General features: G+C 32.2%; 1 protein-coding gene across 5 annotated transcripts in view; it reads left to right on the top strand.

The window, feature by feature from the left end:
• LRFN5 (leucine rich repeat and fibronectin type III domain containing 5) overlaps positions 1–15506 on the top strand; it is a 250773-nt gene extending 235267 nt beyond the window's left edge. For 2 of the 5 annotated variants that reach the window (XM_027065638.2, XM_053224416.1), the window contains exons 4-6: positions 20–732; positions 7172–7215; positions 13149–15493. In XM_027065638.2, coding sequence (XP_026921439.1) covers positions 20–732; positions 7172–7215; positions 13149–13166 — 775 coding nt within the window. In that variant the 3' untranslated portion in view covers positions 13167–15493. Of the gene's footprint in view, positions 1–19; positions 733–7171; positions 7216–13148 lie in introns of those variants that run through there. The other 3 variants (XM_053224415.1, XM_027065641.2, XR_003422469.2) reach the window with 3 other exon arrangements.
• Positions 15507–21846: the final 6340 nt, after the last annotated feature.

Raw genomic sequence — 21846 nt, forward strand, 5'->3', positions numbered from 1 at the left:
AAATTCCATTGTCCCTCAGAATGATACCTCCCACGAGCAAAACTTTTCTTGTCAATAACCTGGCTGCTGGAACTATGTATGACCTGTGTGTCTTGGCAATATATGATGATGGCATCACTTCGCTCACTGCCACAAGAGTCGTGGGTTGCATCCAGTTTACTACGGAACAAGATTATGTGCGATGCCACTTCATGCAGTCCCAGTTTTTGGGAGGCACCATGATTATTATTATTGGTGGAATAATTGTAGCATCTGTGCTGGTTTTCATCATCATCCTAATGATCCGGTATAAGGTTTGCAACAATAACGGGCAACACAAGGTCACCAAGGTCAGCAATGTCTACTCTCAAACTAATGGGGCTCAAATCCAAGGCTGTAGTGTAACGCTGCCCCAGTCCATGTCCAAACAAGCTGTGGGGCATGAAGAGAATGCCCAGTGTTGTAAAGTTGCCAATGACAATGTGATACAATCTTCGGAAACTTGTTCAAGTCAGGACTCCTCTACCACTACCTCTGCTTTGCCTCCTACCTGGACTTCAAGCACTTCTGTGTCCCAGAAGCAGAAAAGAAAGACTGGCACAAAGCCAAGTACCGAACCACAGAATGAAGCCGTCACAAATGTTGAGTCCCAAAACACTAACAGGAACAACTCAACTGCATTGCAGTTAGCTAGTCGACCTCCTGATTCTGTCACAGAGGGGCCCACATCTAAAAGAGCACATTCAAAGCCAAGTAAGTTTCTCACTTTGCCTGCTGAGAGGTCCAGAGCAAGGCACAGGTACTCCCTGAATGGAGGAGTAAAGGAATACTATTGTTATATTAACTCACTGAACACACGTGGACTGTGTTCTCAAAGAAGCATGTCTATGAATGCCATGTTAATTCAGTCCCACAGTTCTGATGGGCATAGTGGAAAAACAACTCTTTCAAATTCTGAGTGGATATCGGAAAGCACTGTGTAACCTAGTATTTCTTTTTAATGAAAAAGTGATTTGAAAACTCACATAGGAAATTGGAATTTAAAATTCCAGTTTTGTTTTTCTGATACATGGCTACTAGAGCCAAGATGTATAAACCTTCCAGGTATAGTTTAATACATGAAGGTAACATATATGAAGTAGTTAGGGATAAAACGTGACAGAGCAGCAGTACCTTCTATTCTAGGGCTGGCTTCCAGGTTCTACAATAGCAGAACACTAAATAAAGGTTATCATCAGACAAAAAATGTCTTGCCTATATAAATAATGATATTTTCTCCACTCTTACAAAGGCTCACTCATGGCTGATAAATATTTTTCAATGAGTAGATTGTATATTTTTTTCAAGGACAATGGTGTTTCTTTTCAGGCAGATATTATAAAGAACAACTCTGTGTTGTTACGGTACTTAAAATACTCAATAAGTATATCCAGACAGTGTTAACATAAGTATGCTTGTAAACAACATTCTTGGTTCAGGTGCCTTAATGGTCTTATGGTATTTCTCACCCATGCCATAGCTTTATGCCATAGCATAGTGGGAAGCAAAAGAAAATGCAATTGATTTTGCATTTATCAAAAAAATCTAGTTCAGTTTTATGTCACATGCCACAATTTTATATGCTGCTACCTGGGCATGTGAAGGTGTTTTTGTTCATTCGGTACACATTTGCAGAATGAGTGAATTTTATGTTTTTCTTAATGTAAGTTAAAAAGAGAGACAAAAAAATAAGACTGCCTTATCAAAGGAAGGTTTATGTTTATCACTAAGTAAAATAAAAAATCCTTTTAATGGAATTCTTATTACATTTATAAGCAATATAAAGGCATTGCTCATTAACCAAATGGTGATTTCATTTTTCCCTTCTGCCTATAATTCTCAATTGGAATGTTTCTCTCTTAGAGTAAATGTATTCATTTTAACCTAAACCTGTGATGAAATTTAATTAGATATCATGCAGCTTAGTGCATCATTAAATCATGCAGCTTAATTTATCATTACAAATGTTTAAATTTAAGGGCACCCAGGTGACTCAGTCAATTAAGTGTCCAACTCTTGGTTTTGGTCTGGGTCATGGTCTCAATGTTTGTGGGATTGAGCCCCATGTTGGGGTCTGTGCTGACAGTGCAGAGCCTGCTTGGAATTCTCTCTCTCCTTCTTTCTCTGCCCCTCCCCACTTTGCTCTGTCACTGTCAGAAATAAACATTAAAAAATTTTTAATTTAGTCATACAATAATGTTGCTTTTTTATAAATGGCATTCCTGGACATTCACTGAAATCAAGGTCTATAGATAAATGTTCCTATTTACTCATTGAAAATCTTACATTATATGGCAACTTGATGGTAGTTTTTTAAAGATTGGTAAATGGAGGTTAATATTAAGAGGTTTCTTGATGTTTGAAGTGGGAGGTTGAGAATGAGGCTCATGTGAGAACCTTGCACAACAAAAAAAAATTAGCCATAATATAATAAGATATGTATTTTATTTATATAACGTACTCCATGAGAGTAAGTTAAACACAAAGTTTATTATCTCTTACAAATCATTTTAAACATTAAAACACAGATAAGGAATGGTAGTCATTAGTTTAATTTCCTTCTACTAGAGGCATATATAAAAATGTCAGTTAATTTTAACTTGACAGAGGCACACCTTATACATGATTTATCATGATTACATTCAAAAGCAGGTAAAATTAAAGCAGTTCGAGATTATTCTCCATGCAAGTCTTGAAAGAAATTATCTAATGTGCTAGTACCAACTTAGATGTTTCATAAATGCCTTCTTTGCCCCAGTTCCCTTTCTAATGTTTGCCTTTCACATTTCTAAAGTCTAATCAGCTTTCATGGGTCAGTTGTATAGTTCTTTGAGGAATAAATGAGATTACATGTGTAGTCGTATTTTGTAAAATCAAAAGCATTACTCAGAGCAAAGTGTATCTCCCACACGATTTCTGTAATCATGCTCTGATCCCAATTTAATATTTCTAATTAACTTCAAATAATTCTTCAAAAGGTGCTGAATGACAAAAGCATATCACTTTTCCCTTTCTTAGTTTTTACCTACATGGTATTAAAAAGTCCAGAATATATAAAGGCTTTCAGACTTAAAAAAATTAATCCCCAAAAAGAAATCTCTGGTATTATGAAGGCTACGGTCAAGGGGACTCTGAAATCATGCATAAAGGCCACAGTGTAACATATCTACTCCAAGCTACTGATTAACTTATTTTATATTTTTCATTTGCCTGTATTTTTTAAAATCATTTCCCTGCTTATGTTTCAAATGAAACTTTAATTAAATATCTCTTATTTCTTATAAACATTTAGAACTCTATAACATCTAATCATGTGAAATTTATTCTGTTTGACTAAAGCCATTGAAACCATTTAATTTTTATTAGCTTTACAAGACTATTTTCAGGGTGTATTAACCAAATGCTTGAACACTTGTTTTTAGAAGCGTTGAGAAGGCCTTATGTTTCTGCCTTTTCAAAAAGTTTATATTTTGAGAGAACAATGAAAGATTGGCCTATCAAGAGGGTCAAATGTTTTTGTTTACAACTATATGAAAAACTTTTCCACCAGGGCAATTTCAGTGTGAAGTGACTGAAAAATAAATCGTTGGGATGGTTGGAGGTTATTGAAGGTACCTGGTATAATGTCTGAAACACAGTAGTTACTCGAGTGAATGAATGAATAGATAGATAAATAAATGAATGAATGGGGCCAGAGACGAAGGTGCAGTAATAAGAATTTTGATTATATGCACAATGGAGATTTGTGATCTGGCTATTTTATTACTATAAGCAAGAAATTCTATCTCTTACTATTTTTCTTTCTGTTATTTCTTGCATTTCCCATTTAACCAGCTATACATATGCAATCCAAAGCATATGATTTGCTGTTGTTGATTATGTATAGGTTGTATACATTGATTTTACTTCTTTATTCTCAATTACTTTTTTTTTATTTTTAGCCATTCTACACTGTGATTTCAGGTTGTTCAATATGAAAACTAACAAAAAATGTATTTGCAGATATTTGCTCTAAACATTTCTCTTTAATTATACGTCTTCCTGTGTTGTTTTTTGTTTCTTTTGGATAATTGTCCCCCAATTCAAAAATGCCCCAACTATTATTAAAGTAGGTCTTTTGATTTAATATATGTAATTTCTGAACATCACAAAAGGATAATGAGGCATCTAAAGCTTCCTCAAACTCCTAAGCGGAAACAAAGTTTGGTTTGATGAATATCATTTATTTTTACACTACAAAAAGATTAGAACAGAGGTGCATTAAATAAATAATTTAAGTTAGATACAGTAATACCTTCACGGTGGCTAATTTATTTCCTGAATTATTTTTTAAACTATTAAATGCAGTTACTTAGGTTGAGGTTATAGCAAGTATTTTATGCTTTCAGACAGTTGATTTTAGGAGCTCTGTAGATGTATTTTACTAAAAATGTTTCAGAATGTATGTTGAGAATTATTATAAGCTATTTATAAACATCATAAATCTATTACCTGAATGATACATGCTTTCTCCATAAGAATTGAGAAATTAAAAAAAAATTAAATGTATTCCACTTATCTATAGGAATCTCTTTTTAGCTTTTCTTGAGAAGTGTTTCCTGCTTCAATTTAAAGCACTCAGGAGGTACTTACTTCCAAACTAAATTTTAACTGTTTTATTTGCTTGTATTATTACTAAGGGGAAACTAAATATTTCATTTTTAAAAGTAAAAACCTAGAGCAATTATCACAAAATTCACAACAATTGCTTCTTAGTTTCTGAATTTTACTATTTCCCCCGTGTTATTCACAATACTAAGCTTAATAATAATCATTTAAATGCCAATAGTCTAAAAAATGTCAAAAACATAAAGTATCTTACTGTGCATAGAATTGAGAAGGTAAATGGGACATTTTTTCAAGGATTGAAGATCTGAACCCATTTTCTTCCTGGTGTGACAAAATCCTACTTCTATTTTATGATGCTAAGAAAGCAGTATTTACCATATTAAACAGAATGAAGACTACGCTTTCTCTTGCTCAGTCTTCCCTTGTGTTTCAGGAAGCGCCCAGTCTTTCTTCTTTAACAGTGAATGTGGATGCTTCTGCCTGTGAGTGTTTGTGGCATTTTGGGGAAAGGACTTCGGCACAGAGATAGGCTGGATGGGAAAAGGATTTTTTTCTTATCCTCCTCAGTTGATGATGATAACCATCATCATTATTTAATCATTATTATTATCATTACTATTATTGACCTTATAATGTTTGTGAGTTAAGTGTCCGTTGAGTTAAATTTATGGATAAGAAATAGCTTGTTTTTAAAATTTCATACAGAAAAGGAAAATACCCAAAATGTATGACAGGAATTTTGTGATAGTTTCAGAGCTCTGTCTTTTCAGATTACTCAGTCCTTTTCCTCCCATACTAGAAAAGTGCGTGCTGGAACTACGAATACATTGAGTTTTGTCAAGTTTGGGGTTGTTTGTTTGCTTGCTTTTTGCAACAAAAACAATCCTTGTCGCAGTACAGAAGATCACTTAATAGAGGAAGAATGGTATAAGTATTACTGTGATGGAGTCATCCTAAAAATGTGGTATTGTCTGAAGTGAGACATATATAACTGGGAGTCTGTTTAAGTATGAAATCAGCTTATTAAATTATGGTGTTAATGTATTTGCAATTTTATCAAATATTACAAATAGTCCATGTAGCAAGTAGTGTACTATTGTCTTCTGATTTTGTCAGCTATTTCAAAGTCAGATTTAGGATCTAAATTTAACCTTGATAAAACATATACACAGTATATACTTATGTATCTAATATATAGATATACTAATATGTATGTTTATCAAATTAATCCTTGAAATCAGAATTTTGCGTCCTGCAACATGGATTGTAATTAATGTATCAAAATTATATTTAAATGGGCTGGCTACCAGAGTACTTATCCCAGAACAACTGCACAAACTATACTTCTTATTTATAAGATTACAATGGAATATAAGCTCTCTAGTAGAAATTTATTTTTCTGAACTTCCTAATGATCTCTACAACTTGTCTAATTTCCTCCACTCTTTTCAAGAAGGTTACTGTTGATGAATTTTAAAAATTAGCAAATTTTTTTTTCAAATATATTCAGAGAAGGTCATGAAGTCCCTTTCATTTTGTGTTTGGAAAGTGGATGTACGTTTGATCTTGCCTGAAACATGAACTAGGTAGATATTGTGATTCAGCTCCAGAGTATGTCCAATAAATTATTCAACTAACATGAGGGCTTATGAAATAGATTTTGTTGGCTCTACCATAATGTAATTTACTAAACATTTTTTTCCTGTATAATGTGAACATGTCTTATTATTGTTTTAATGTAAAACCTAATCTCCAGAGGCCATTATAAATTTCTGTGAATATTTGTGTTTGAGGTTCTATAAAAAATATTTTGTACTGTTCTCTTCACACTCACCTCTGAACCCTGAAAATAACTTTTTCCTGATTTTTTTCTTATCATTGTGTCACTTCTTAATGACTAGGAGTATTTGTTTAAAAAGAGAACATTTGGAAAGAAAGAGAATGTGTGTTATGCAGGGCTATGTAATGGTATTAAACACTTACAGCCAATTGGAACATACATGTGGACATGTAAAGACAGAATGTTTACATATAGACCATTAGTGTTTTACATGAAGATAAATGGGTACTTCATAAAACATGATAGTATTTTGGGAGCTATTGAATAATGATTATCATAAATGATTATTTAATAGTCTGCATGTTGAACATGGTGAAGCTATGTTTCCTATTTTGGATTCTCTTCCTTGGTGTATCTTTTATTATTAATCATATGCAACTCTAGCTGAAATGTTAACTTTGAGTAGGGAAAAATGAGTAGAAGCCTGATTCTCTTCCTGAACTCTTTCTGGAAAGTTGCATTACATAATTTCTCACTTTAGCAACTAGGACAATATTTTTAAATTTCTACGTATGTATCAGGAAGTAGTCATAGACAATTATAAAGTCAATTGCAATTAGTCCAAGAACTGGTAACTTAAAAAAAATTAGATAAATCTTTATTAAGAGAAATCTTACCAAGATTTCAGTAAGAAGAGTTTTAGGGTCTGTTTCTTAAAACTTGAATTTGTGTATTTGTTTATGACACTGAAAATTTTATTCCCAGATGCTTTGCTGACTAATGTTGACCAGATTGTCCAGGAAACACAGGTGAGATTTTTGTTACCTGTCTCATAATTCAGCACTTAAGTGGGTATATCCTGTTATAAATAAAATTTTAAATGTTTTTTGCAAGTTTATGTAACTCTTTGAAATTTTCCATTAGAACTTAGTCAATGCTCAATGATACAAACTAAAATTCAGTTTGGTTAAATGGATTTCCAGTTATTCAACTTCGACATATTTCTGGTTAACTGAACATTTCTGATTCATGCTGTAAGAATAAAGGGAATACTAATGTGACTTTGGAGTCACTCTTGTAGTTAGTTATCCATGATATAATGTGCATTTTTACAAATATTTACAGTGTGAAGATAGTAACTTATTAAGAATGTATTAACTCCTGTCTTTGACCCCCATATCCTAATTGGAGCTGAAATGATACATTATACTTTACTGATAGTGGATGAACACAACTGTTTCAGGGTTATCTAAAATGAATGAAGCCACTATAAAATGGAGCAAAAGGCTACATATGAAATATTCATGGTATTTCTTTTGTCAACAACTGATTACTCTTCTGTTTTTTTTCACTTGTTTGTGTGTTCAGTTTTTGTTTTTTTTGTTTGTTTTTTTTTTTTTCCTTTTTGGAAGTTTCAAATGAGTATTTGATTCCTGCATTTTAATTGGATCAGAATGTGTGCTTCCAGAGTGGAATAGCACTTTAACAATCTGTTCACACAGCTGGAAGCATCAGCCATTTGCTTAAGTTTTGGCACAGAGAAAATATTCTGCTTTTAAAAGTTCTAAAAAAGGCCACTGATTTATTTTCTAGTAGTAAAAATAGGGCCTTGTTTTTGTTTTTTGTTTTTTTTTAACATTTTGCATTTAAAAAAGAATAACTTGGGCAATCATTCAGGGTTTCCCCTAATGAATTTGACTCCCAAATCAAACACTTTTTCCTGCATCATCCCTTTAGTGAGTTCAGGATCCCATTCCCAGGTTGCAAAAATAAACAGAGACACTGGAAACAATCAATAGCAGAGTATGTGGTACATACTCTGAGTTCTATGTTGTGTCCTCAGCTGACCTGCGTTAAGGTGCATTGTATCATCAGCACCTAGCAGTTTGCTTTCTCATTCTGAAACTCTCTCCCTCTCTTTCTGCCTCCTTTCCTCACCACCCCTCTCCTCCTCTACCCCCGCCTGTGGCTTCCAAAACTCCATTTATCATGTAACTTTGGACATCTAGCTGTTTTGAAAGAGAATATCTTTAGAAAGGAATTAGAAAGTAGATGGTTAATCTATCAGAAGCACAATCCAGAAGGGTGCTGAATGTTATATAAGGATTGGAAGAGTCATTTTTCAATTATGAATTAATTTCCCAAATGTTTACATTTCACAGGACATATTACATAGTATTGTGTTTATTTCACTATGTTATTAGAAGTCAAATTTGGATAAAAGCAATTTCCTCGGGAGTTTGCATATTTCTCTAGATAGTACAGGTTTTGCCAATGAGATAAGTATGTAAGATTTCCATTAATGACTTTCTTTGTCCTAAAGTAGTTAGTATGAATTATAAAAACATTCAAAAACCTAGAAAAAATGTAAAAGTAAATACATATCTGTTAAACCTACCATACCATTATCTAGTATATAATCTTTCAGTGATTTGTCATTTCTACGTGAACTGAATTCATGTGTACATATGTGTGGCATGTATTAGATTTATATAATGAATGTGTATATGTGGAATATGTCACTCTTTAAAAAAATATTCTGAGTCTTTCTTTAGTTCCCTTTATGAAACAAACTGTCCTAGAAACTTTTTTTCCGCTTTGGCTATTTTTTTTTTTTCCTATAAGCATTACCAAGAAAAACAAATCCACAGGCAAAGAATAATTTTAACAGAATTTACTGGCAATACATCATTCACTCATAAAAAAAAAGAGAGAAAAGAAAAGAAAACTCCTTGCTACATTTCTGTTATCAGATTGAAATCACTGTGAGACTGCAGTGTAACTAGTCTTGGTACTTACATGGTAAATGATTTCTGCCATAGCCAGCCTATCATTTCTATAACTGTCAATGCATCCAGTGAAGCTCCTTCAAGGAGACTGACCTGTGAGCTTAGTCTGCTCATGGTGTTTCTTGGCTTTCAGCAATAGCTCACCCTGGGTGGGTGGAGTGAGGTAGAGCTGGCAGAGATGTCTGGTGCTCACAGCTTCCCAGCTCTTTTTTGGGGTGGTGGGGGGTGGGGAGGAAGACAGATGAAGGGATATAAATTTTTATTTTAAGTTTATCTTTCCTGCAGAATGGTAACAAATGCTGTTTACTACCCAAAGGCAAAATTTAAATTAAAATTCTACGTATGTATATATACAGTAAAAGTAAGCAAGAAACAAACAAAAAACACCCTAGAACACATTTTTTGTTTTTAATATAACAAAAATGTTAACCATGGCAACCATATTAAATTAACTATACCACAGTCCCTCATAGAACATCAAAGTCTAATAGGAAGGTACATGGATGACAGAAAAGTTTCATCTAGTCAGTGGTTTAGGTGTTCCTCATACTGATATATCTGCTAAGATCATTTTTCCCCAAGGATGAAGAGTTAATACATGTATACATTTTCATTTCCACTAGCAAGAATACACCCTATGCCAAATTTTCCCCTGAAGACCTTTACTGCATATGTATAGAAATAGAGTGAACTTGGAAAATATCTAGTATATGACGTATGATCTTTCTATAATAAAATTTTAGGATTCTAATCACACTAAGACGAATTGACAACAAAGGGAAGAAGAGTCATTGATAAAACTGGTGGTAATTACATGTAAACTGGCACTCACATATAAAGTAATCTTGTGTTTGAAAAGATTGTTATACTTCAGATAAATAGAGTAAAACAATTGATATGCCATGTTTAGAAGTTAAAATAGGAACAATTGATTAGTTGCATTTATAATGAAAATGCCTTAAGTAAACTTTTCTTTAAAAGTATTTGGCAAATTCAGACCAACAAAATATGTCCATTGTGTGTGTGTATCTGTGTGTGTAAGTATGCACAAGAAATTCCCCTAATTCTGCAACTGCTTGCACCAGCCTTTAAGGTAATAGCTTCCTGATTCTAATTAATTTGACTTCTGATTATTCTGTTTGGTACCAATTAAGGTATTTAACCGATTTACACTTTATCATAAAATTCCTGCTACAGATGCAATAACCATGGTAAGAGTTCAGTTCTTTTATGGAAAGTATTAAGATATAAATGAATAAAAGTTAGTGATGCTGATTGTAAAGAAACAGTGACATTTTAATACTGGGTTAGGAAAAAAATATGAAATAAGAGCAAAACAGCAAAGCAAATGTATATTTATGATCCAGATATCTTTCCAATGTTATTTCCCAGTAAAAATGACCAATATAAAATACTTGGTTCTGTAACTTTTCTTTCCTATGATATTCCCTTCAAATGAAATTTTTAAAAATAAGAATGATAGAACAGGCACATATGCACATATTTAGAAACCATTTAACTATTTTTATAATAATTAAAGCATACTTTTGACATTAATTTGAATGTTACAGTATATAAGAAAAAAATAGAACCCTAATGTCAATAATGACTTCTAGAAATAATTTCCTTCTTGGTTAGATATCCTAACTATACAAGATAAAAATCATTCATAGTTCTTAATTGCATTCTGAATAAGGGTAGTAACAGCATTTTCCCACAATACATTCAAATCAGGACATTTTTTCTTCTCCTAATATTGGGGTAGCTTTAATTTCCTCTTTTCTTTGTAGTACTGTTAATAAGACTATCTGTCCATAATATTTTGCATGATATCATTTCACTGTTAAATAACGACCATTACCAAAAACATCCTGAGCCTATCTCAAATTCATTGTTGTTAGTTCTTGTAAAATTTTAACATCATTATTATAGTCTATTTTGCTTTTTTTCCCTTTGTGATGCTCTTATAATTTGGTGCTCATATTTAGATCTTTATGGAATCATTGTAAGAGTTTGCCTATTGATAAGTAAAAAGTGTTATTTTTAATATCCTACATATATAAGTTTTTATTCAGTTTCATATTATGTCATCATTTCAATAATGGTAGTAACTTCAGGGTAAGCAAATTCAGACCATAATTTCCAAAACTGCTAATTGTCTAATATTTGAAATGAACAGCTTTTATAAAAGCCATAATTTCATAGTTTGTTAGTAATGTTTTATGTAATTTGGAAGTGAATCAAAAACTCTTTAAAATATGTAAGCTTATACAATCATTAACTTGATATTAAAATAGATTCTTTATTCTGGAAGGGTTTATTATTTCTAAAATCAAACTAGTTATACTGCCCACTATTTTTCTTCTAAGTGTATTGTGTGGTTTTTATATTACTACTTCTGCGAACTTTGGTATGGTACAACTACATCTTTTTACTCTCAAAAGGGACATATGATTGGAAATACAAACAAATAAATTCTCGTAATCCAATTTCACCAAAATAAGCAAGCTATACTGTGAACCCAATAGATATGAATTTAGATATAATCCCATTGTAATTTAAAGTGATTTTGGAATGTTTTTCTTAGAACATTCCAGATAAACAATGATATCTATATTTCAGTAGTTTCTAAGGTAATTATTTTTTATAAATAGGTTTTACATCTATTACCTACTAACAGTGTTCAAACGTTGTATAAATCTTTTGTTAAATAATTTTCAAAAATTATTGTTTATACCAAAAATAACTTCAACTCTGTAGATGAAATATTTTTCCTTTTTTTAAAAAATGTTTTATTTTTAAGTAATCTCTACACCTAATGTGGGGCTTGAACACACAACCTCGAGATTAAGAGTCATACACTGTACCAACTCTGCCAGCTAGGCACCCCCAGATGAAATATTTTCTTAAATAAAACATCTCTACAGTATTTTCCTACCTTTATCGCATCAAGTGTGTTCTACTCCAAATATGTTCTACATCAGCATTTTGATATACAATATGCTTCTATATTTCATGATTCATTTGTGCCATGCATTTTATAACCCGCAACTTGTAAACATGTAGTTGTTTTTGAATGGTGAGGAGAAAATTACATCTATTTCATATTTATGAAATTATATATTTCTCAAAAATTCTTTTTCATCTCCATCAAAGATAGAATTTATAGGCATGTCTTAAATCTATGATACTGAGAACCCACATTAGAGGAAAAAATTTTACTGTTTGATATTTAAATATTTTTTATATTGTTTTACTCAAAATTATATTAACTATGGATTGTCTTTCTTGTGCATTATTGTCATTTTACATATTTATTTGTTCTGTGGGTGAGGAACTAATTTATGAAGAGGAATAATAGTCTTCACTGACATTTCATGTATAATTAAATTTTATAAAATTTCAATATGATACAAAACTCTCAACAGACTATACTTAAAAAGTAGAGATCACTTAGGTTTTATGTGTGATGAACAAATGTGATCTAATATGCTTATAGTTTTAAAACCAGTATGATTATTTATTAAAATTTAAGTGGTGTGCACTAATGAATACAGTTATTATTTTTTCTTAATTGAGAATATAAATGTGAAAAACATAGTAAGGGAAAATGACTTCCCACAATTTGCCTTTGACTTGCATAACTATTTAGGCTTAATACATTTAGATTTCTTTTTAAAATGAGACTCTTTTATATATTCACCAATTTGAAATTACCAAATAACATTTTAAGAGCTGATGTGCGTGTCTAGATAGTTTTTAGGGGTGTGTCTTGTATTTTATGGCAAAAAACTCCTGCCTAGGTACTTATAGTTCAGTAACTTCTAAATTGCCAGCACAATGATCTTATTACCTGTGTATTTTTTCTTTGTTTCTTTTTCTTTTTCTTTCTTTCTTTCTTTCTCTTTCTTTCTTTTTTTCTTTCTTTCTTTCTTTCTTTCTTTTTATTTTAGAGGCTGGAGTTAATCTGAAGAGCACTACTTCTTTCTCTCCTGAAAAAAGTTGCCACTGATATTTTTACTGGATAAAATTTAAACATGTTTCAATTCACAAAGGCCAATTGTTGAACTGGTGTCCTAGAAGAAATTGTTCACAGGAGCCGAAGCAGAAGTCTCTGATGCTGGTGGAACTGGCTCTATCAGACCATGGTTCATCCTCTTTTAAAGCCAAATTTTTTTTTCTTCTGGCCTACAAGTATTTTCTTTTTTTTAAAGAAGGAAAGAGAAAAGCCTACACTGGCATCGAGTTCTGTATCAATCCATGTTACATTGCCATCCATGATTTAAGACTGTAGAATCTTGAATAATCTATATCACTTTAACAAATAAATGTTTTACTATGACAGAATTTGTACAGTGCCTGATTTGTGGAAATATCAGTTGCTTCAAGTATGAATGGTGAAATGATGACTGTAAGAACTAATAATACTATTTTACATTTATGTAATGCAAAACCTTAAGGAATCACAATTGCTTTATAATACTGGAACTATTTCTGCCGTGACTGAAGCTCACCCACGTCTGTGGGAGAGCAGTACAGCTATTTAAAAAGCTTTACAGCAGTTTTATGCTTCAGTGTAAGACAGTGATGAGGGATCTCTTCTCCTAGTGGAACTTCAGAAAGCATCAAGGTAGGCATGTATGGTAATTAATCCAAATTGATGCATTGCTCTTCTGGAGAGCCAGGGCAAAGAATTTTAGTAATTTTAGGCCTTATGTTTCATGGTAAGTGCCCATTTCTCCAATTTTGCACAATTGCAAATAAAGAAAATTAAGAAGTAAATAAAGGGTAGATAAAGAAGAACAGACATCTGATTTAACACCAGCATAAATAAGAGGAAGACATTTCCGTGGCCAATAAATGTTAATACAATCTTATTTAAGCAGTATCCAAGCCTAGCATTTAAGGGCTATCCCTGGTAACAAGGCAGGCCTGAGCTCAAACTCTACATCTGAGCAAATTTGGCCAGTCACCTACCTTTTCGTGTTCTCACAGAAGAAATATTGTAAAATTTGAAAACGTATATAAACTTATCCCTGTATTTGTTAAGCAATAAGTTCAATTAAAAACTAGTATTAGCATTGCCATTAGCCATTGAATTCAGATTCTCTAAAATATTAGATTTTATTTCTGTTCCTTTACAATTTTATTAGTTGTCAATCATCAAAAGCAATATGTAGTTTAAATTTTTTAAAAACACGGAAAACTGTCTTTTAAGAAATTTAGGTTATCTCTTAGCCCTTCCACATCTCTTAGACTGTTAAAAATATCCAACCATCCAAAGAGAGGTTACAGATTATTAGCCTTTAGATGGTACTTGAAATCTGCTCAGAGCCTAACTACACTAAATAATCTAAAGAGGTGCGCACATACACTCACTCCAGACACACCCAATGCATGCTTGAAACAGAAGTAAGTTGAAATGACTCTGGGCAAATTGTTCATTCTCTCTGTTTCCTGGCAACTCTAATTCTCTGAGCAATTCTGTTCATGTGTGTGTTCATGTATATGTGCATGGATAAATGTTTATGGTGACAAAGACACAAAATGAACACTATGCATCTGCAAATCTATTCCTGATATATACAACTTTTCTCCTCAAATATAAAGCTTCAGGAACACAAATGGCTTTCCTGGATCTCAGTGCAGAGTTCAACTTTTTAAGGTCTTTCTCAGGAAAACCTGCTAACTTTTCTTCAAGAACGTTCTCCTGTTTATCTTTGAATTTCTTCTGCTGTCTGGGACTGATTCTTTCCTATTTTGACATTTTTATTGATGATAATGTAGCCTGACCTTCACTTCTTTAGGACTTTCACACTATTGTGTTCCAAGGAACATGAGTTTTAGTGTGTTAGAAGTAAAATTACATTTAATCATTTTAAGTCTTCATCTTGCATCCCCTACACCTGAACTAAAACTTTCATTTATGCAAACATTCAAACAACATTAATCAGGCCCTCATATTGTACATATTTTCTCTTTTTGAAATGTTGTTTGTAAGGAAGACTGAGGCCCAGGTCTCTGATTCTGTAAGTATGCAATACTCAATTGTTTATGGGCAGATATTTACTTCTTATACAATGAGATTCAGAGAACACAAATGCACACCCTTAATAGGAATAATGATCACAAGTTAAAGTTTTGCAAAAAAGCAACAAAATAATATTTTGAGGACAAGTAGGAATAATTTCTTTAGCTGAGCTTATAATGTCACAAGGGTAATTTAATGGGTGGTAAAAAGTCTCACCTGAAGTTATTGAATATGCATTGGAAACCACTTCTATTTTCCTGTTATTCTACATACCTGAGTAATACTGGAAGTAACCCAGCTGCTATAATACAAACATAATACATACATAATATAAACCACATAATACATACATAATATACATAATATAACACATACATAATATAAACCACATCAAAAATACAAGAAAATGAAACAAAAGAATTTTGAATGCAGCATCAGTAGAGTTTGTGAGACATGAAAATGGCCTGAAAACCATAGTTTATATTTTGAAATTCTACAGTCATGGTTTTTGAAATCCATGATTTGTAGAACCAGAGTTTAGTAATAAAGCATCATTGTTGGTGTTGAAAGGAAAACTCAAATAATTTTAATTTTCCGCTTTATTTGTGATTTAGTAGCTTTAAATTTAGTTTTACAACTTTTTTTGTCCAATTATGTAAAAACCCCATTTCATATATATAGAATATTTTGTGACAGATTCTTGGTTTGTTTTGTCCAAAATATATTCAGATTATTTCTACTTTTACTTTCTATAAGTTAGGAATTTATTCCTTTTTTTATTTCCAAAATATACTTATACTGACATCGCATAGATCTACTCAGCAAATGGGGCGTGTGTGTGTGTGTGTGTGTGGTGTGTGTGTCTATTAAGGCATATGCAATTATTTAAAAATACAAGTGATACAGAATATATTATGTACAACCAAAGTAAAAGTCCCTAACTTATGATTGCTTTATTTGATATACAAGTATAATATATAAGGAAACTACATTAGATTTTTTATAAAAGCGTTTTTTTATTGTGGAAAATATATATGACATAAAATTTGATATTTTAGCCATTTTAAGTGTATGATTCAATGGCATTAATTACATTCACAATGCTGTACAATCATCACCAGTATTTTAAAAACATTCTTAGCCCATACACAGAATCTGTAGCCATTAAGCAATAACATCCATTCTCCTTCTTTCAGTCTCTGGTAAACTCTAATCAACTTTCTCTATGAATTTGCCTATTCTAGATATTTTATGCTAGTTGGATCATCAATTGTTCTTTTTGTCTGGCTTATTCCATTTACCATAGTGTTTCCAAGGTTCATCCATGTTGAAGATATATCATCAGAACTTTTTATGGCTGATAATATTCCAGGAATATATGTAGCATATTTTGTTTATCCATTCATCTTTTGATGGACACCGTGTTGTTCCCGTCTTATGGGCACTGTGAATCACGCTAAAATGAACATTGGTATTCAACTACATATTTAGGTGTCAGTTTTCAATTCTTTTAATTGAATTGCTGGGTCATAAAATAATTTTATGTTACAATTTTACCTTTTGAAGAACTGTCAGGCTGTTTTCCACTGTGGCTACACCATTTTACATTCATTCCAGTAATGTGCATTTGTTCCAATTTCCCCGTATTTATAATTTTCAATTTTTTAGTCATCCCAGTGGTGTGGATTATCTCATTGTGATATTGAATTGCATTTCCCTAATCAATAATGATATTGAACTTTTCATGTGCTTGACCATTTGCATATCTTCTCTGGAGAAATGCCAACTCAAGTTCTTTGCACATTCTTAATCTATATTGTTGTTATGGAGTTGAAGGCATTCTTTATATCTTCTGGATACTAACCCCTTCTCAGATATATTATTTGCAACTACTGTTTTCCATTCTGGGTTTTTAGCTTTCTTGGTATTATATCCTTTGATGAACAAAAACATTTAATTTTTATGAAGTCCTGTTCTGTATTTTTATCTGCCGTTGTGCTTTTTTGTTGTCGTATCTAATAATTCTTTGCCTAACCCAAGGTCATCAAAATTTATCTCTATGTATTTCTCTAAGAGCTTTATGTTTTTACCTCTTATATTTAGATTATTGATCCATTTTGAATAAGTTTTTGTGTATGTTTTGAGGTAAAGCCCTGATATTATTCTGTTGGTTGTGGAAATCCAGTTAGTTGTCCCAGCAACATCTGTCCCAGAAAAAGTATTTTTTCCCTATTGAATGGATTTGGCAGGCCGGTCAAAAATCAGTTGACCACAGATGTATTTATTTCTAGAGTCTATATTCTATCCCTTAGGTATATATGTTTGTTTTTATGTCAGTACTCATAATATTTTGATCACTGTAGCTTTGTAGGCTTTGAAACCAGAAGTATGAGTTCTGCAACTTTGTTCTTTTTCAAAATGGTTTGGCTACTCTGGGCTACTTGCAGTTCCAAATGAATTGTAGGATTGGCTTTTCCTTTTCTGCAAAGCAGCAGTTAGAATTTTGATAGGAATTCCAATGAACCTATAGATCATTTGGGAAATACTGATATCATAACAATAATTGAATTTTTCAATCCATGAACATGACATGTCTTTCCATTTACTTGTGGCTTTTTTAATTTCTCTCAACAATGTTTTATAGTATACAGTGCACAAGTCTTTCATCTCCTTAAATAAGTATTTTATTCTTTCCATGTTCTTGTAAGTGGAATTGCTTTTTAATTTCTTTTGTGGATTCTTCATTGTGTATATTAAAAAATAACTAATTTCTGGGTGTTAATCTTGTACCCAGCAACTTGTTTGAATTTGTTAACTCTAGTAGTTTTCTTATGAATTCTTTGGGTTGTCTATATATAGAATCATAACATATATGAATAGAGATAGTTTACTTCTTCCTTTCCTATTTTAGTTTTCTTGTCATTTCTTTTCTTTTTTCTTTTTTGTCTAATTGCTCTTGCTACAAATACAGTACAAAATTGAAGAGCACTGGTGAATACAGCCATCCTTGTCTTACGTTTTATTTTAAAGGAAATTTTCAATCTTTCAAGATGAGTATGATGTAGACTGTGGGTTTTTCAAACTGGGCTTTATTTTGTTGAGGAAGTTCCCTTCTGTTCCTAGTTTTCTGGTGTTTTCATCATGAAAGGGTGTTAAGTTTTTTTTCAAATGATTTTTGGTGTCATTGTCTTGTGTTTAGTTTTAACTTCATCCTATTAATGTGGTATATTACATTGGTTTTCTTATCTTTAACCCTTAGCATCTCTAGGATAAATTCCACATGGTCATGATATATAAACCTTTTAATATGCTGTTGTATTTGTTTTGCTAGTATTTGTTAAGGATTTTTGCATCTCTATACACTATGGATGTTGGTGTGTAGTTTTATTTCCTTATGATGTCTTTATCTGATGTTAGTATCAGGTAATGCTGGCCTCTCAGAATGAGTTAGGAAGTGTTTCCTCCTCTTCTGTTTTCTGGAAAAGTTTGAAAAGAATTGGTGTAAATTCTTCTTTTACTGTTTCACAGAATTTGCTAGTGAAACCATCTGGTCCTAGAGTATCTTTGTTGGAAGATTTTGGATTATTGATTTAATTTTTTATTATAGGTATGTTGAGATTTTCTATTTACTCTTGAGTCAGTTTGGATAATTTATGTATTTCTAGGAGCTTGTCACTTTCATCTAAGCTATCTAATTTGTTGATGTACAATTTTTCCTAGTACTCACCTATAATTCTTTTTGTTTCTGCAAGGTCACTTTTCTCCATTTTTGAAAGTGGCTTATTGAAGTCTCCAAGTATTACTGTAGTACTATTTATCTTTTCAATTCTCTCCAGTGTTGCTTCATATATTTTAAGCCACTGTTTGCTAGTATGTATAAATTACAATTGTTATACTCTCTTGATAATATGATTGGTTTTGGAATGTTCTTCAGTGTCATAAATCTGATTATCATAATTGTTTTTTTTAATTTTTTAATGTTTATTTATTTTGAGAGAGAGACAGAGAGAGAGAGAGACAGAGACAGAGTGTGAGTGGGGGAGGGACAGAAAGAGAAGGACACACAGAATCTGAAGTGGGCTTTAGGCTCTGAGCTGTCAGCACAAGCCTGATGCGAGGCTTGAACCCACAAACTGTGAGATCATGACCCGAGCTGAAGTCAGACTCTCAACCGACTGAGCCACTTAGGTGCCCCTGATTATCCTAATTGTTAACTAAATGAATTTATTCTGAGTACACTAAGTTCATTGTCACATCTATTTCACTTGTTCTCAACCCCAAGTATAATTGGTTTCTTTGTTATATCATATACTAACCCTCATCTTTCATTTCTGTCCTAATTGAAATCCAGTTTTAAGACTTAACACTCATCTCAAACCTCAGTCTTATTAACTAATATGCCAGTCTCTTTGTCAATAATGTATACCTACATCTTGGAGACTGCCCCCACAACCATCATTCTCAAATGCCAGCAAAGATCTTTCTCTACATATACATTAGTGAAATGGGTCATTAACAAACTAATTTGTCTTTATGATTTGAATACTGACATAAAAATTAAGAGAGCACAAAAAAGTATATAATGCTTTCCAAAAAGAATGCATAATTTATCTATGCTCATAAATCATTCACAATCTTTAGTAGCATGACTTTGTGAATACCTGTAAAAACCAACAATAAGTACTCTAAATATATTACTGTAGCACAAATGCCCATCAGTGGAATTCATGAAGTCTTTTGAAATAGTTTTTTAAGCTGTCTTCTTGTTGTCTTTATAAGGAAAAGGAGGGTCAGGGATACCTATTCAGATAGGGCATAACATATTGCATGACCCCTAGGAAGTATGAGATGTGCAAATGTCTAGAATAAGAAAATAATAAAGTGGGTCTGACTTTCCAACTTGAACTAATAAAATAAAATTGGTGCATTAAGAGTCATAGGTTATCATATTTAACAATTTAGATATAAAAGTTTAGTTGAATGTGATTGGAAACTTTTTATTTGAATGAGTTTCTGAGGGGAGTGGCTTAGAGAATGTTCACAGGAAATCTCTAATTGCTGGAAAGACTATTTTATTTCTAAGGGAAGATTTCAAAGGGAAGATTTTCAAACTTGTTCAATTCTGCAACCATTTATTCAGCATTTAATTTGTCCTGTGTCTGGTACTATCCACTGGGGATAAAGAAATAAATGACTCAAATATTCATATTTAGCTGGAAGGTAAATATATAGATGTGTTGTTTAGTCTATTCAAGCTGCTCTAACAAAATACCACACACTGGGTAGCTTATACATGGCGGAAATTTATTTCTCACAGTTCTGAATTTAGTTGCATCCTGGTAAAGTCCCTCTTCCTGATTCTTAGCTTGTGCCTTGTTGCTGTGTCCTCCCATGGTGGAAGGAGCTAGGAATTTCTCTGAAGTCTCTTTTATAAGGCACTAATCCAATCAAGGGTGTTCTACCTTCCAGATCTAAGCACTACCCAAAGGCCTACCAATTCCTAATACTATTATCTTGGGTATTAAGATTGCAACATATTAATTGGGTGTGGGGAGAAACACCAACAGTAAGACATATGCTTACATAAGAAGTGACATTATTAGGGATTTAGAACCACAACTGTATGGAAGCAGAGTACAAACCAATCCAATGACCCTTTGAGCAAAAGAGGTAAAAAATAGCTTATCCTACTGGTGCTACTTAAAATGAATAAAATTGTTCTCAAAAGAAACTTCACAGGTCACAAGGGAGTGGCATGAGACAGTCAAAATGCTGATGGAAAAAATCTGCAGCCAAGAATATTCTACCCAGCAAGACTATCATTCAGAATAGAAGGAGAGACAGAGTTTCCCAGACAAAAACTAAAGCAGTTCATGACCACTAAAATGAGTAAGATTGAATAATGTCCCCAAATCAAAATTCTGTTTATGGAACCACAAGACTTTCTGATCCTTTTTGAAACCACCCTCAGTACTTTAATACATCAACTCAAACTATCTTCACCAAGCCCTGAACTTCATGTCCTCTTGTGTTATTTATTAGAAATGTGTACCTTCCTCTTTAGACTTGAAATTCTTTTGATCAGGTATTACATCCTATTTAATTTTGGATCTCTTAGGATGCTCAGTAGAGTACTTTGAATATACAAGACAAATCCTATATGTTTGCTATATAAATATATTGCAATAGTAGCTACCTACAGAAAGAACTGAAAAATGACAAATTTGGAGTCAGCTGTAAGAATGGGGAAGAGTCGATGATGAGATTAGGGTGATAGCTAAGAAAAATTGAAACAAGATACAAAAATGCCAAAAGAATCTTCATTTATTCATTACATAAGCATGTTATTTTTATTAACAAATATTTGTTATAACTTAGTCCTTCTTAATCTTTTAGGTGATCAAGATAGAGAATAAGTGACATTTGAATATCTATGTGTTATATCAAATTAATTTAATGAATATCATAAGAAATTTTGTTCTTGGGCTAAGACAGTTTATTTTTATAGGAGTAGATAGATGCATCAACAGCAAGTTCTAAAACAAGACATACTATATGCACAATAAGCATAAAAGACACACTGTGAAAAACAAAGATAAATAAATGATTACAAAGAATTG

The sequence above is a fragment of the Acinonyx jubatus genome, chromosome B3 (assembly GCF_027475565.1).
Source record: "Acinonyx jubatus isolate Ajub_Pintada_27869175 chromosome B3, VMU_Ajub_asm_v1.0, whole genome shotgun sequence".
Lineage (NCBI taxonomy): Eukaryota > Metazoa > Chordata > Mammalia > Carnivora > Felidae > Acinonyx > Acinonyx jubatus.